The sequence below is a fragment of the Clinocottus analis genome, unplaced genomic scaffold (genome assembly GCF_023055335.1).
Source record: "Clinocottus analis isolate CAN_PGR_092001 unplaced genomic scaffold, fCliAna1.0.p SCAF_21, whole genome shotgun sequence".
Classification (NCBI taxonomy): Eukaryota; Metazoa; Chordata; class Actinopteri; order Perciformes; family Cottidae; genus Clinocottus; species Clinocottus analis.
In genome coordinates, this window is record NW_027175943.1 from 11,203,205 (window position 1) to 11,220,587 (window position 17,383).

General features: G+C 41.6%; 1 protein-coding gene and 1 long non-coding RNA gene across 2 annotated transcripts in view; both read left to right on the forward strand.

Moving 5' to 3' along the window:
* The window catches only part of ehbp1l1a (EH domain binding protein 1-like 1a), a 36,228-nt gene extending 22,073 nt beyond the window's left edge, over nucleotides 1–14,155 (forward strand). The window contains exons 15-25 of the mRNA XM_068588124.1: nucleotides 9,275–9,362; nucleotides 9,517–9,683; nucleotides 9,792–9,840; nucleotides 9,938–10,441; nucleotides 10,539–10,590; nucleotides 10,742–10,785; nucleotides 10,896–11,007; nucleotides 11,273–11,372; nucleotides 12,047–12,120; nucleotides 12,443–12,557; nucleotides 12,683–14,155. Coding sequence (XP_068444225.1) covers nucleotides 9,275–9,362; nucleotides 9,517–9,683; nucleotides 9,792–9,840; nucleotides 9,938–10,441; nucleotides 10,539–10,590; nucleotides 10,742–10,785; nucleotides 10,896–11,007; nucleotides 11,273–11,372; nucleotides 12,047–12,120; nucleotides 12,443–12,557; nucleotides 12,683–12,776 — 1,399 coding nt within the window. The 3' untranslated portion in view covers nucleotides 12,777–14,155. The remainder of the gene's footprint in view (nucleotides 1–9,274; nucleotides 9,363–9,516; nucleotides 9,684–9,791; nucleotides 9,841–9,937; nucleotides 10,442–10,538; nucleotides 10,591–10,741; nucleotides 10,786–10,895; nucleotides 11,008–11,272; nucleotides 11,373–12,046; nucleotides 12,121–12,442; nucleotides 12,558–12,682) is intronic.
* Nucleotides 14,156–16,092: 1,937 nt separating this feature from the next.
* Nucleotides 16,093–17,201, forward strand: LOC137792002 (uncharacterized). Its single transcript, XR_011078069.1, has 3 exons — nucleotides 16,093–16,217; nucleotides 16,781–16,842; nucleotides 16,940–17,201. It is a non-coding gene; the product is annotated as an uncharacterized lncRNA (long non-coding RNA).
* The last annotated feature ends 182 nt before the right edge of the window (nucleotides 17,202–17,383 follow it).

A 17,383-nucleotide genomic window follows, 5' to 3' on the forward strand; every position in this document is an offset into this window, starting at 1 on the left:
CAATCAGATTAGAACTTGACACAGAGAAAACTAAATCCGATGGGTGTTCAGCTTTGAAAAGATATAAAGATGAACAGAGCTTTTGGATACCGATTGAGGTGGAAGAAATAGCGGGTCTAGAAAAAGGGTGAGTTGGAGAGTTGGAGTTGGAGTTCTCTCTGTGTTGTCAGCAGTGTAGGCTTTGAACCATCTGCTTTTTGATTCTGTTTTCAGAAACTTGCATTGCAGAATGTGGCACTCCATTCCTGACATGCCTATATTCTTGAGTGTTAGGAAGAGGTGGGTTGCCTTGGTTTGCTTGGTGATGCAATGTGGTGATGCATTTCCTTAATCATGCAATTGCTTTATATCAGCACCCTCTGCATAATCTGCATTTCTTGTATGTTATGCTTTGATTTATTCTGTGGTTCAGTTTTTCCCTATTGTCACTTGTCATTATGTCAGCCTATGGGGTCAAAAGGATATTCAAGAAACTAAGACATCAATATATGTGAAGGGCAAACTCTGTTGTAGTGACTGTGAAGCATAATGGCTTCATGCCTCTGCGAGTGTGCAAGTATGAGAGAGGCTAATAGTTAGTCTCTGCTCTTGTTAGATTGTTCCAGAGTAGTGATGTCTGTTGCATGGTTTTAATGTATCATGTCCTCTTGAGGTAGGCTTCATTTCCTGCCGTTCATAGCGTTAGTGCATGTGAGCTAAATTGTTTGCCAAAGGCATCAGATTTATAACAAATCGGCAGCAGAATTCAAGTGCAAGTCAGTTTGGAAATCTATTCATAAATTTATAAAAGATTAAAACAAATAAAGACACCATGAGGCTAAGAAACTTAAAATTACTAAAGAATTATGTAGTTGTTGCAGAAGAGTTCTCTGTGTGTGAAAGTCTTAATTTAAAGAAAATATCAATTATTTCTATGGAAAGATTTAGTTCAATGTTTACTTTCAAGCACTTTGCTTTTTATATTTTACAACTCTGGCTATTAAATGGATATACTGTGAAGAATATTATTGTTAAATAATTTGAAGTAATTTTTTTTTCAGAAATAATGCTGGCTTTACCAGACTGGCTGTTAAAGCTGTAGTTGTGGAATTAACCTGTTGTGTTATGTTGTTTTGTTTGCAGTGCGGCTTTTTTAGCTCTTGTGGATGGTTGTTTTAATACCGGCTGTTTGAAGTGAATTGCATGTGTTAAACTTGCATATATTACTGTAAAATACCTATTATACAAATGATAATAAGTAGTAATATGGAGTTTTATTTCCATTGCTGCTATATATAAATGTGTTGTAATTATATTGTCAAGCACTAAATTACTTTCTCACTAATTGATTAAGTTACACTGTACCAGTTTGCATTCTATGATGAAAATATGTAGAATTACAAAATACTTTGTTGAAAGGCTTGTGCACATTTTTACATTATTATAATTTTTACTTGGCATCTTCCAACAGTAAACTTTGACTATAACTTACTTTAATCTACCTTCTCTTTAGACATGAAAACATGGTTTCACTGCAACCATCATGCCTAGTTGCTGGTGAAGCACAACTCCCATCCCAACCCCAAATAAATAATGCAGAGCAGCTGTTACAAAAACATCCAACAAACAGGACAATAGTATGGGAGGAACTACCAAAGGCACCTACAGTAAAATGTCCTACAGACCAGACCATAGTATGGGAGGAGCTACCAAAGGTTACCACAGAGGCACACAGAAACACATTAGAAGAAGAAATGGAAAAGACAAAAGAAATGGTTAGTTTCGTTTCCACGATGTTAGACACTGATGGTGATGAAATGAAGACACATACAGAAGCTGGGAGAGCAGATCTAATATATCCAACAGTTAGCAAATTCACTGCTACTGCTAAACAAACAGATGAATGCCTACTGGACAGTAAGTCTACTTGCGATACGCTATCAGAGGATAATGACATTGTGATGCCATCAGAGGATAATGACATTGTGATACCATCAGAGGATAATGACATTGTGATGCCATCAGAGGATGATGACATTGTGAGGCCATCAGAGGATGATGACATTGTGAATATAACGTCTTCCCACCATTGTGCACGACATGTGCCATACGATGTGAATCCTGAAATGGAATACAAACGGTCCAGTTTCTTGGATATCTGTCCCAGTGTGACAAGCATTGCTGGCATGCCGTCCAGGTTGTCCATGAATGAAAAACACTGGCTTAGAGATGAAAAGCCAATATGGAAGAAACAATCAAAACTGAAGAAAATATTACAGCCATATACCTTACAGGATGAAGAAAAGAACAAGAACCAAATGGTTTTACTGTTACCCTCTTGCCCCGAAAAGGCTATAAATCCAGGGTTTCCTTCTGCAGTACAATACAGTTTAGTTTTTAATGGCCCAAATATAGTGGATATTTATCTTAGTTGTCCATGTGTATCCAGTATACCTGGTGTCCCATCTATCAATGAAGGCAACAACAGATCATGGGTATCTCAACAGGCTCCACTTTTGGAAAACAAAGTGAAAGCAGAATTTGTTGTAATGAGAGCATCACCAAAAGACAAGGATGAAATGACACTTATGGTAGCTTTGGTACCAACTTGCCCAAGACATTCTTGCATACCAGGCCTCCCCTCAATTACACAACCTACTTTTGCACATCATCGATCAGATATGATGAGCCTTCTAAGATCTTGCCCCAAAACCTCTTGTATTGAAGGTGTACCATCATTAATTGAACCATTGAGCAAAAGCTGGGCTACAGATTACAAACCCATAGTAGTAACACAGACAAAAAAAAACATAGTTATGATTGAAGAGAGACCCTACAATGATGACATGAGAGCCATGTCAGCTTCAGCCCTAGCATGTCCAAAACAAGCTCGCATCCCTGGATTTCCATCTGTCCTGAACCCTACAGTAAACTATAATGGTTTTAGTGGGGTCAATCTCCTTCCATCTTGCCCAGCCGGATCAAGTATTCCTGGTTTTCCTTCAATGCAGAAAGATGACAGCAAAGACTGGAACACTTTTCATCAGCCATTATGGGAGAAGCAAATGAAAAAGAAGTCTACATTACTACCGGAAAATGAGAAAACAGGAGAAGACATGAAAGAAGCTGTGTCTCTTGCACAAAGTTGCCCAAGAAAATCACTCATCTCTGGCTTTCCCTCTGCCCCAAAACCCAGGATAAATAACGTTGACATGACAAATATGGTCAGTCTTTCAAGCGCATGCTCAAAAGTGTCACAAATACCAGGATTTCCGTCATCTCTTACTTCAAAAGAATGGGCAGTGAGCAGGAAACCACTATTTGAACCAAGATTGAAAGAAAAGCTAGTGTTATTGAATGACAGATTTGAAGGAGATAAGAGAGCAATGAAAGCAATGGTTTCTCTTGTAACTTCCTGTCCAAAAGAGGCACGAACGCCAGGATTTCCTTCTCATCCAAATGCCAAAAACATGTATAGTGCACCAAATATAATCAGCCTTGTATCATCGTGCTTGCAATTTTCCAAAATTCCTGGATTCCCATCAGTTGATGGGGATGTAAGTGTAGGTTGGGTAACAGAAAAAGGGTCAATGCTGAAGAGCCTGCCAAAGAAGAAGGTCATATTTGACACATCAAATGACAACAAAAAGATAAGGAAGACTATGGTTTTCTGTGTACCATCCTGTCCTAAAGTTACAAGAATCCCCGGTTTCCCATCTATTCCAAATCCCAAAAAGGTGTACTATGGCCTAAATGTAGTCAACCTCCTTCCATTGTGCCCCCTAGCTTCTATCATACCTGGATTTCCATCAGTTGAAGGGCACAAGGAAGAAGGATGGTTTACTGAACTGGGTTCATTGATGGAAAAACCACAAAAGAACGTTCCGGTTAGGATAACCAGGTCACCAATTAACATCGAAGAACCAAACAACATGCTTGCTTTGGTTCCTTCTTGCCCAAGACCATCAAAGATTCCAGGCTTCCCATCTGTTCCCAAATACAATATGCTATGTCTTGTACCTGTTTGCTCCAAAGTATCCAATCTCCCAGGATTTGCATCCTTTGAAGGGGCCTCAAAATTCAAATGGGTTTTTGATCCACCCACATTGTGTGATAAGCCATTAAAGGAGTCATTTTTCATAATGCACAGCCCATATCAAGACAGAGAAACTATAAAGACAATGTTGGCCTTAGTGCCATCTTGTCCAGAAGCTTCCACAATCCCTGGGTTCCCCTCGGCACGTCAAATGAAATCCAAGATTGAACCTGATATGATACGTTTTGTACCTTGCTGTTCCAGTGCTTCAAGTCTCAAAGGATTTGCCTCTATGACTACAATCCCAAACACAGTGTGGCTGAATGAAACAAGCACAATTTTGATAAAGCCTCAGGAGAAAAGGGCAGAAATAATGTTCCCACTTACTGAATATGACCAGCTACCTTGCTACAGCACGAAAGGCATGGTGACATTAGTGACATCATGCCCAAAAGAAGCCAGAGTATGTGGTTTTCCTTCTGCTCAAGTTGTAAACAGACCACCCAACATGGTCAGCTTATACACATCTGCTTCATGTGTTTCATGCATCCCAGGTTTCCCATCAGCAAGGACACTTAGCTCTGAATGTATAAATATACAAACTAGGACAACGCACAGCGAGTCCTTGTTTGAGAAGTTGCAGAATGAGAAGATTTGTGTCATTGCAAAATTCCCTGCCAAACATGACCAAGATGAAATGAAGTACATGGTAGCAATGGCCCCGTCATGTCCACATTCAACTCAAATCCCTGGGCTCCCCGGCATTTCACAATTGACTTCAGAAGAGAACGAAACTATGATCATTAAAGTCCATTGTTCTCCTGGGAAGCATACACCACAACAATTGCCTCACGCACAGTCAACTAAGTCATATCACAAAGACCCAAGAACGCCTGGTGTTCCCTTCACATCTCTTAGCCTTTCGAGCACAGCACGTGCATATGGTGAGCCATTCACAGTGTGAATATACACCTTTCTATGTCTTGTTTTTTTTGGTGTATCTTACTATGTTTGGTTTTATGACAGAGGAGAAATTCAAAGATGATGCAAAGCAAAACATAGACCTTTGTGTAGATAAGGGGTAAGTAGAAGAGCCCAGTGCTCTTGCATTGTTTGCTGTGAAAGGGGTCAGTTTAGTGCTTGCCTGTTTTGACATTTACATTTATTTGCTTTTTCAACATGACAATACAGTGCATGGTAAATTTCAGTATCTCTGTAAATGCTGTATTTTATTTTGTGGTGCTGCTCGGGTTCTGTGGATCATGCAACTGTTGTTTCTGGGTCCCCAGCAAATCACAAGTAGAGATGACAGTAACAGAGGTAGCCAAGACAAAAGGAAAGAAACCACTGGAGACATCAGAGCCAGTGGGAGTTTTGGGTTGGGAAGTATTGGAGGCAGAGGAAACAATTACAGAAAAACAAGCAAAGTCCTCTTTGTCAGCAAAAGAGGAAGAGGCGTCAGGATTAGTAAAGGCTATAGTGGGTGTTTTCCACAAAGGGTAAGTATAAGACTGGCCTGCAACTAATACTGTGAAGCATGCATCATCGTGTGCATCAGTTATTGCTAACCCTAAATCAAGATATTTTACATTCCACCATAATATGCGCATTCTATTTTTCTATTCAGATTTTGACATTTCAAAGTTTGGGGTAAAGAAAATCACTGGACAGCATTTGCATGGGAATTTATTATACTTTCTCCAGTACTCACTGGTTTCTATAATTAGTTACATGCTTATTGAAACCATTGTTTTTGCATGGTTCCAGGTTTCACTCACTCACTCCAGATTCCATGTCTCACAGTTATGAAACAGTGTTATCCGTTTTGGGGCCATCTAGCTCTACTTTAGCTGAAGTGGAGCATCAACCCATAGCTGCCTCGTCCATGGATCTGGAAGACAAGACACTGACCCCTTCAGATGAGTTTTCTAAACATTTCTCTGGCAACACTACTTCCATACAGAAGATAGAGGGCCAGTTTGAAGACATTTACACCAAACATAACATTGAATATCAAGCAAGCACTGAGCCTTACATGTTGGACTTGGAAGGTGATCGATCAGCGTCTCCATTATCAACTACCGACAATGATGACAGGTTTTTGGTTTGTGCAAACATAAAAAAATGGCCACCGCTGACAGAGGCAGATATCACTGAAATATCAAAGGAAGAGGATAGTGAACAAGCAGAGGAACAAGAGGCCTTTCTTGATCAATGGCATACAAAGGAAAGATCACTCACAGGGCAGGACTCTCATTGTACAATGCATATTGAACGCTTGTTAGCAAGACAACAGACGGAGACAGAACAGGATGAGGTTAGAACCGTGTCAACTTCATCACAGCTGGATAAAGGGTGAGTGTTTGGGGACAGTGACCCAGTAAAGTGTTTGGTTGCACGGTGTGATAGTGTATATGTTCTGGGTTTTTGGCGTTAACATTGTCTCTTGTTCTGCTTATGAGTGCTTACTACTCTGGAAATTGTGATGGTCAACTATCTGTGATTGCAGTTAAGATTGGCATTGTAATATGGAATGGTAATATGGCCTTTTTCGTTGAGTTTTAAGTAAGTGTTGTTCATTTTTGGAAACTTTGTCTTTACAGTATGTGCTTTTATATGCTGCTCTGTTGTTGTCAGTTTTGTTTAACAATGTGTCATAAGATTTGCTTATTGCTTAATTGTCATATTCAGTTGAGCCTATTAATTGATTGGAGATAAGGTGCATGGTACACCTATATGACAAAGAACAGCAAATTCTGAAGCTTGTCCTTTCTCTTCCTTAAGCCCTCAACAAACAAACACGGAAGGAATTTCTGCCACTTCCCTGAAACACACATCAAATGAGTCACTAAAAGATTCCAATGTTCATAGGGAGAAATGGACAATAGACAAACCCTCACATATTCAGGACATTACTCCAGTTGGACCACAAGTCGGCATTGCTGTCCGAGGCAGAAAGCCTAAGAGAAAAGTTCCAGAACTTCCACAGAAAAGGTTTGATCAGGAAAAAGACACTATTCCATCACGCCCACTCAGAAGGAAGGATAGTTTAACTCCAGACCGCAAACAAAAATCTGATGTTGCGTTGGTCGCTCTCTTCCCTGAGGTTGTTACAACCCAATCCCAAGGGAAATATCCTACTAGTGAGATACAACTGGCCCCTGCACCATCTTGCCGAAAAAAGAAAAGAGCCAGTAGCATTCCTTGTGTACCTCAGAATGGTGATGCCCAAGAAAGTGTTATTGCGCCTCCTCGTGTGAAAAAAAGAGATGGTAGTTTGCCACCTGAAACTTCACAGAAGACTACCCCTTGCAAGCCTCTGAGGAGAAAAGACAGTGTAACGAGAGAGACATCTGTTCCAAAAACTAATGACCAACAGGATATGAAAGCCCAAGTCAACTCTGCTTTGAAAACTATGAACCCTGTTCCTCCTCCACCATGTACGAGAAGATCTGTTGTCTCAGGTGCTCTTGAACCTTTACACAACATTGATAAACCTGGTCAAACAGCCACTGAAATGATCCCTTCACATCTCGTAAAAAGAAAAGATAAAACAGTCGAACAATACTCTCAAGAAACAGATTTTGTCGCAAGTGCTGCTCCAGAGGCAGAGACAGAACTGGTCTGCTCAAAGCACACAGAGCAAACCTCTCGTACTTCGGAATGGCTTAAGAAAGACATAAATACATCCGTCCAGACCTCTTCTGATGTATTTTCTCCCTCTGAATCAAAGGAAATTGAGAGCATTACCCCAAATTCTGAACCAGAGGTGTTTCATGTTGAGCAAACTACTTCTCTCTCAATCATAAAGAAGATACGTCTTCCACAGCGTGACAAGAAATTGCCCTCAATGAAATCTGACAAAATTGACAAAGAAGTTGTCATACCATTCCAGATAGCAAACACTGTTAGGAAAGAAATAAAGCAGTCAAATGATGCTGGTGACACATCTACCCATAAAACAGAAGATTCATCAGAGATAGTGGAAGCAGAGGAGGCCAAACAAACAACTCTTTGTATGCCAATGCCACGTGTGAGGAAACGTCTAAGTAGTTCCTTCCCAGATGACGTTACGGCCATGGCGATCACATCTAAGCCTTCCAATAGAGAAGAGGCACAGTCAGCAAAGCCAGATGATCAAGATAAAGAATTGTCAAAAGCGCAACACAGCAAAATCTTTTCCCCTCTTCCTTTGGGTGATCAACCTACTTCCTTGACAGAATTAGTGACTCCCATAAATTTGAGAAAAAGTAGATTGACCAATGAGGCCAGTGTTCAAATAGAGGATGGTCATATTTCAGAGACGACAACAGGCGCATTAAGCTTGCCTGTACCAAAACCAAGAGTAAAGAAACGTCACAGTGGTTCATTTCCAGATGGCACTACAATTTCTGACTCAGCAGCTGGTGATGAATCAGTCCAACAGAATGAACAGTCAAGCTTGCCAGTTCCATTGCCACGGGCCAATAAACGTCTAAGTGCCACTTATTCAGACAGCACATCACTTGCAGACAATGTATTCCCTCTAGAAATGGAATTATCTCAGAGAACACCATCTGCCACTGAAACTAAGGAAGGATCAACATCGCTGGATTCAAGTGTGATCTCTGAAGGCTGTTTCGTCACAATCCAAGGAGAAGATGATGGTGAATCGGAGTTGGAACGTAAAGTGCTTGAAGCAATGGGAGAAGAAGAAAATCCTCAGGAAGACACTGTAGAAGATACTGAGAAGGGACTGGATGAAATCATCGAAGGCTGGACCTTCACAGAAAAACCTGTTGTAACAGATGATTTAGATAAGGCCGCAGAGTGTGTGTCTGAGCAAACTGACATTGAAAAAGAAATCCTGGGAGAAGAGATTGATAGGTCCCGTGCTTCCACTGTTGTATCTTCTCAGGATGACTGGCTACATGTTGAGGATGATAAAGACAGTGAACCAATGGAAATAAACTCAAGGAAGGAAATGAGGGACGAAGAGTTGGACTTTGGCTTTGTATCTGTAGATGTAGATGCTGGTTGTTTAGAAGAAGAAAGGTAAGATTAGTCAGTAAACTTTAAGGTTTGAGGGTGTACTTATAATTAACTAACTTTACATAATATAAATGATCATGTCCTTGTATTTTCTAATCATCTAACATGGTGTGGTCTCATTATCAACAGAGTTTACAAAATCATCAATAACCAGACAAACATGTTATCAAAGAATCTTTGGAAGTTTTTCTTACTTTGCTTTGTTTTTGTGTGTTTCTCCGGGCAAAGGGAGAAGTTACTAGTTGCTGGCCTCCACCAAACCAATGACCCAACAACACCTCAGAAAAGACCTGCAGATGGAGCTGTCTCTCCAGAAGTATGCTAAAGCTGCACCTGTCGATATTTATACCTTAACAATTGATCAAATAACTGAGAATAATGTGCAAGATGTTGCTCAGAGTGAAGAATTATCATGGACTTTGCAGTTATTTTTCACAATTCTACCTTAATATTGTTATTGTGTGTTATAGGTCTTTTCGGTCATTCCCAGCTTAGTGACATCTAGTCAGTCTCTACTAGACTGGTGTCAGGAAGCCACACATGATCACAAGGGAGTGAAGATCACGAACTTCAGCACCTCCTGGAGGAACGGCCTTGCCTTTTGTGCTATTTTACATCACTTCCAACCAGAAAAGATGTGAGAAACCTGTTGACAATAGTTGTTCTACAGATAGAAAGAGTATTGCACTCTTCTTTATGCAGACACTATTTTATGTGTTTATTTTGTCGTCTCTTTTTTGTGTAGTAATTATGAAATGCTCGACCCGTATGACATCAAGGACAACAACAAGAAGGTAATTGGCTATCGGTTCAATAAATAACCAACATTGAACAATATTTCATGAGTTGGTTGATGATTCCTAATCTGATCTATTTTTCTACAAATTGCAGGCCTTTGACGGCTTTGCTGAACTTGGCATTTCCAGGCTGATGGAGCCTTCAGACATGGTCATGCCAGCAGTGCCTGACCGCCTCATTGTCATGACGTACCTCAACCAGATCCGCACCCATTTCACGGGCCAGGAGCTCAGTGTGCTCCACATTGCAAGGGATAGCAGTGAGTCTAGCTATGCAGTAGCAGGGGACCGGGAGAGCCAAGAGGACCCTGAGGCGACTGTTCGCTACTGTGCCCAGAGGCTGCAGGAGGAGGGTATGAGTCTCGACACCAACGGGGCTGCAGGCTCCTCAGAGTCAGCGGACAGTAAAACCGGAGACGTCGTACCACCTCCCAGAAACAAGCGAATGCAGGCTGCTGGGGCTCAGCTACCAGTGGCACCGCCAAGGACTCACTTCCTGTCCAAAACTGGTTTCTCTCATGTCAAAGACGCAGATCTGGTCAAGAAGCGTAGGTCACAGCGAAGAAGTGGGTCACTAGAAGAAGGAGACATATCGGTGGTATGAGTCCTCTTCCTTATTCATTTATTTCCTTATTAATCTCATCATTGCATTTTTCTCTTATCTGTGATGTATGAGGAACTTTTTTTGTCTGCAGGTTGTTGCAGGCCAAGAAGACAGTGTAATTACTCGGAGGAAGTCAGACACAGGTTAGATTTCATATATCTATGTTAACATAAATATCAACATACTCATCCATGTTTGGACATGGTGATTTGGAATGTTTTTTCACTGTTGAAACTAAAGTTGTTGAGCATGGCTTCATCCATACAATATTTGGTATTTGTGTTTGTCTCACAGAGAGAACAGACGCTGGACTCGAGGAGGGAAGACCAGAGGGCCAAGTCAGTCACCTTTTGGTTCATTGCAGGGTCAAATTGCTGGGTCAAATATCGACAGCTGACCATAACTGTCTGTTGGGTAATTGTGTTTGTGCGTGTATGAATGTATCCAGGACCCCAACCAGTATGTGCTGAGTCAGATAGAAGCCCTGGAAGCAGAACAAAGTCATATTGATAACAGAGCAGGTGTGGTGGAGAGGAAACTCAGACAACTACTGGAAACAGGTAAGATCACCTTACTACAAATGGACGCACAATAAATAAAAAGCACATGACATTCTGGGTGGCATTCTGGGTTTAGAGAGAACAAGGGTAGAATTTGTACAAATTATTAACCTTCGGGAAGAACATATGTCATTTGAATGAATGATTTGTAAATGAAATGCTATATTATTCAGTATTTACTGTGAAACTACAATATTCTATTGTCGGAAAGAAGGAGAAGGACTGTGACTAACAGGGATTATAGTAATGTGATTCTTTCCTGCAGGCAGTGACAAGGTGGAGGAGGAGCGGTTGATTCAGGAATGGTTCACGTTGGTCAACAAGAAGAATGCTTTAATCAGGAGGCAGGACCATCTGCAGCTACTGTAAGACATCCACGACTCACGCTGCTGGAAACATTAAGACACAGTGCAAACTGTTCATTTCCATCTTTAAAAGTAAACTGTGCAGCAGTTCTCGCTCACTGTTTGTAAAAATCAGGCAGCAACCTGTAGTTAAAAGACTTTGACAGAAGAAAGAGAACTAAACATACAGCTGCCAAAATAATGAATGAAGTTAGGCTGCTGCTCCTAGTGCTCAATGTCTCTCATTTGAAGTTTGGTCCAATGACAGATCTCGATGTGAGAAAAGGTTTGAGGTTGTCACTGTGCAGGATTTCGGAATTTTGTTAAGCAAACAAAATGAGAAATTGTAGGTACCGGCCCACTTGACCTTTGATACGATAGTTTTACAAAAGAAATGAGCTCAACGTTCACTAACGAGCATTTCTATGAGCCAACAACATCCCATCTTCATCAGCAGATGGAGTTTGCACAGTTGTCTCAGAGATGCCTCCACGACAACTGAGAAAACCCCATCAGTTGGTTCAGCTCTGGATAAAAGCTACTCAGTGGTAGACTTTGAGGTGAAGAGTTTTTCTGTTGGTGGAAAAAAAGAAAATAGCAACATACTAAAACAAAGAAATAGAGGACTTTGAGACATCTCTCCTCTGTGAGCACAGACGTCTGACATGTTGTCATGCGTTTCTTGTGATTGACAGGCTGGAGGAACAAGACTTGGAAAGAAAATTTGAGCTGTTGAACAAAGAGCTGAGGGACATGATGGCAATTGAAGGTACGACTTTACTACTTATCACACACAGCTTCAACATCACCAGACACTGAGGGCGAGTGCTTGGATTGTAGCCTGTAGTACTTCATAGTGTAACGTCAGTGTGTTACTACAGTAGATGGACTTAAGAGAAACAGACAGAATATTGCACCGCTATGGGCGTGTTTTAGTGTACAATATATTTAGATTATTTACCCCTTTACCTTGCTGTCAAACTGCCTCTGTGACGGGGAGCTGAAGTCATCTATGCTCTATTCACAGCCACAAGACTCCTTTAACAAAATTAGCTGTTTGACCTGTTCCCTCTCTTGTCTTTGTGGTGCAGAGGGACAGAAGACTCAGGTCCATAAACGCAGAGAGCATCTACTGCTTCAGGAGCTGGTTTCACTGGTCAACCAGAGGGACGAACTGGTCCACAACATGGACGCCAAAGAGAGAGGGTGAGACCCACTTCCTCTGCTGCTTGTAGTGTTAACATGATCCTGGTGGTCTACATGGGCACACATGCACACTTCTGTGTTAATGGAGCAGCTCCCGTGACTCTCCTCGTCTTCCTTGTCCTCAGAGCTCTAGAGGAGGACGAGCGTCTGGAGCGAGGCCTGGAGCAGCGCAGGAGGAAGTACGCCAAGCAGCAGAAGGAGAAGTGCGTGATGCAGTGATTCTGCGAACTACCAAAATGCTGGCTCGCCTGCCTGACAGGAAGTGGGTGGGAAGACGACTTTGTTGATCCTTCCACTTGCAGCCGGACTGAAGGGGACACTCGGATAAACCAATATGAGGCGGATGTATTTCCAATGGAGGTGGGCCACGAGGCTCTGAGAAATCAACACTTTGTTTTTTGTTCGCTTTCCCCTTTTCAATGTCGCGTTTTTGGCTCCATTTTATGACCGGAGATCAAAGTGGGCTTTAAGTGTCATTTTCCACAAATCAACGCGTTGTGCCTAAACGACTCCTTACAGGTTCAGCACCGAGCAGAAGAGGCAGCAGGGCTTCAGAGAGAGAGAGAGAGAGAGAGAGTGAGAGGGAGAAAGAGAGAGAGAGAGAGCTACTTGCACGTTTAGACTGTTTGCTTTGCAGTTTCTGTGCTGTGTTTTTTTTTGTTGTTTTTTTGTGACTGTTGTTACAGACAGAATTGATTTAAAGTGTATGAGACCTGGAGATGTTTGGTACAGATATGAGCTGCCAAAAACATGTTTTGATTGGACCTACTGATAACCACGGTCGAGTGGCAGTTCATTCATAGTTTAAGGGGGTGTGGGCGGCCTTGGGTTAAGGTTAAGGAAAGATGTGGTTTGGGATGAATACTAAATCCTTTTGGTGCGAGTTGCCAAGTGGGGTATCCTTCCCTTCTTCTCAGCCGAGCTGCGACGCCAAAACTCACCTAAACGATCCAGACATACGTTTGCTGTTACAGAAGCTGTTTGCGGATGAGAAGCAGCCTGAGTTTGGTGTTTGAGATGTTGAAATGTTTACATCATACTGTTTGATGGGATAAAGGACGAGGAAAGCAGACATTTTTAAATAACTTATTTGATAGATTTTAAGTTTGACTATTTATTCAATACTGGAGAAGCACCGGCGCAGATATTTGAATCAAAAGCGCTCGTTATCGTAGCATCGGTCTACCGTCTGTGCAGAGCATATTCACACAGCTCAGTATCATTGATCCTCTCTGTAAACTGATAACAGTGACGTAGGAATATTTAGACATGCAGGATTTTGTATTGAGAAAATGTTATAGTCAGGTTCAAGGTGTCGAAACACATTAAATGACTTACGTCTTTTATTTTGAAAATACGGTCTGCTCCTGAAATGAAAGGTGAAGATGTGAACGTTTCTTCATTCTCAAAGTCAAATCTTTGCCAATGCAATATTAAAATTATTAAGGGAAACTTCCTTCACCTTTTTGGCCGTTCTGTAAAAGCTTATTTTATTCTGAAACGTTTCCTGTCAGAAGTATTGGTGTTTTTATTTGTGGTTTTTATGTTACATTTGCACTATTTGTAAAGTTTGGAAAATACAAAAGATTTGATCGACATTAACTTCTCATGCAGTTTTATTTCATATTGTATTATGGACTGCATGTTTTCCTATTTGTTCATCACACAGCAGACACGGAGCCACATCAGCAAGTATTTGGAGTCATTCCCCGTCCTCTGAGCTGCTAAATGTTCCTTAATCCTCACCAGCTCGTCGGTAACTTTATCTCAAAGTATTGCCGACAAAACTCATTTCCCATCTTTCCCCAAACGTCAGTAAATAAATACGGTACCCTGGAACAACAGAATATGTGTCTAACACACCTACAGTATCTATTTGTTCATAGATACTGTAGCACAGAAGCAGAAGAGGGAGGGAGACCTACGGATCGGTTTCCATTGTACAACGAGCGGGCTTAACCCCCACATGTCTCCTTGTTACCGGGGTCTGACCTGTAGTCACCATGTAAGGTGGTGCGCTTGAATCCATCTCCTCTGTTGGTTGACCTTTGCTTGCATCGGGGCTCCTATCAACATATCCACAGGAAGTCTTTTTAGTTCAATCTTGGGTGACTGGCGATCTTTAAAAATAGATGACTAAAAGCAAAAATTCCCAAATGTCAGTGTTGCCTATTTCTAGAGAAATAATAGAAAGAGGAAGTGAGAAAGTCTTGCCCAACACTGGAAGAAAGGAAACCTTAATCAAAAGGAAGACTGGCTTTCAATCGGTTGCATGACTAGAATTAATTTAGATTGAATCCGGCTCATCAGAAAATCTTGTTGCAATAAAATTTTAAGCCGAGTTTTGAATTGAACTGGATTATTCTAAACCCTTTTTTGAGTTTAGTCCTTTCTTAACTGGGTTAAATGTCAGTCCTGTTGTCAACATTGAAGTGTTGCGTAAGCACTCGTTGACGTAGTTATGTTCAACAGCGTTTGTGGCCGGTGAGCCAGAAGCCAATCAGTAAGCTAATCAGTGTCCTGTAAGGAGCTGCTGGCAACTATGGGCGGGGCTTAAGTGTGTGTGACACGATACAGAGGGTCTGCTCCTGACGAGGCTAGCGTATATGTGCTGGAATAGCATCAGAACGGGAGAGTATTTCTTTGTTTAAAGAAAATAAAAGATTGACACTGAAGGCTCTTCTAACTTGCTTCAGTAAGAGTTTGATTGACAGGTGGTTCATCCAATCACCTGTCATGTACAGTATTTATTTATATGCCTGCCTCTTTCCAAACAATTTCTAAGAAGAGCTTGTCAGATAGTACCGTGTAACAAACGGGCCACAACCCAGTTCTGCCGAGTTAAACCGACACGGAAGCGTCTTAAATCACATTCTCTCCAGTGACCACCAGGGGGTGACTCCTCTGGTTGTATAGAAGTCTATATAAATGACTCTACTCCTCTTTTGATTTATTCCCTCAGTAAACATTGTAAACATGAGTTTATGTCTCAATCTATAGTTTTTTAGTCTTCTTCAATCCAGCATGATGTTCATTTAAAATCAAACAAACAAACTTCCTCATTCTAAACTAACTTCCTTTCATTGGTTGTGAAGAAACCAACACGGTGACGGCCGTAATCCAAGACGGCCACGATAAAAGTGCCAAACTTGCCAAACTCCGGGCTTTATAAGGGCAGTCCACAAACCAACGGTTGACATCACGATGGCAACATCAACAAAATATATATTTTTTTTAACAAATACTTAACATACAGAGAGCACATATAGTTATTTATATACATGTTAGTCATGTTTAGGGATACATCATAACATGTATTCTAGTTATACCTTAGTTTTATTGTGTGTTTCAGTATTGTGTGTTCTGGAGTATATTGTGTCTTTGAAAGCAGCAGCACATAAATACAGGAACTCAGAAGGTCCAACGGGGGCGTATCTTCCTGAGGAGGAAGACTCATCTCAGCACTTTAATTTACGACATTTCTCAGAGCCGAATCACAAGTAATCAGCACATGACGGCGGCGTGTCGGAACACACTTCTAACCAGCTGGAGTCATGTCTGCATGCCACACGGCCCTGGGGGCCGTCTGGCCTACTTTAGTCCTTTTGTGGCTCTGGATGTGGGAGGCCAGGTGTGACATTCAATCTCAGGCAGAGGAGGGTGAGTGTTCAGGTGTTTGACACTCTGGGATTGAACAACGTTACTTCCATGAATATTTGAAACTACGACATGCTTATAAGGTGGTGTGTAAACGCCAAAGCAAACTAACTGTTAATAACATAATCAATAGAAATACCCTCAGACAAAAGGGGACTTTTCACACTTCATATATCATATATTTGATTTGTATATTGCTGGATTAGGTTTAAAAGGCAGTGGTAGAAGAAGTATTCAGAACTTGCAACAACGGTAGTGGAGCAACACATACAGTAAACAATTAAAACACATGTACTCAGTTACTTTCCTATTAAACATTAAAACATAGTTGTTATCTAGAAAGGGGAAACAAAGTCAGACACCAACCTGATGAAGATGAGCTGAACACACTTGAGAAATATTTGGGTATAATTTTACTGAGTCAAGAGCAGCCTAATGCTGATTATTATGGGATGCAGAGTATCGTGCCAGCTATAGTTCTTTAATATAATCTAGAGGTACACTGAACACGACAAGTGATTCAACAGAGTAACAGGTGACTTTCTCTGTCTTTGCCTTTTGTTTAGTGGAGATTTTCTCGTCTGATAAACAGACCTGGCTGAACTGGAAATCTGACCCGGCCAGGGAAGTAAGTTGTGTTGCTACCTGACGAGTTTTTATTTCATTATGAGGCTTGTACCAGCAACTCTTCACTGATGTTCTCTTGCATCTTCCCGTCCTCCCAGTGGAGTGAAGTTCTGCTCACAATAGACCCACCGCGTCGGTCACCCGTGCTCCAGGCTTGTAGCAGAAGCATCACGAGAACTATTTTAAGCCACTGGATGGAGCGAAGAGATGCCCACCATCTGCTGATGGACGTTTCCTTTGCCCAAGAAGAGGAGGCGTCCGGTCAGCTCAGCCCTCTACAAGTTCACCTGTTGGACTCAAACACACCAATTGCAAAATTGCAAAATACTGGGACAGTTCTGGACCTTCAGACCTCCAGACCGTTCCCTTCCATATCCCCTCCGACTATACCCAGCTACCTGAACCGGAGCCGGGCTCTGAGTCTGGGCCCCGTCAGCAGCAGTGGCTTCCATCTGGCCCTCTCTTACACGGGAACATGTGTGCTGGTAGCATCCATCAGACTGTACTACAAGAGGTGCCCCGACACCGTGGCCCACCTGGCC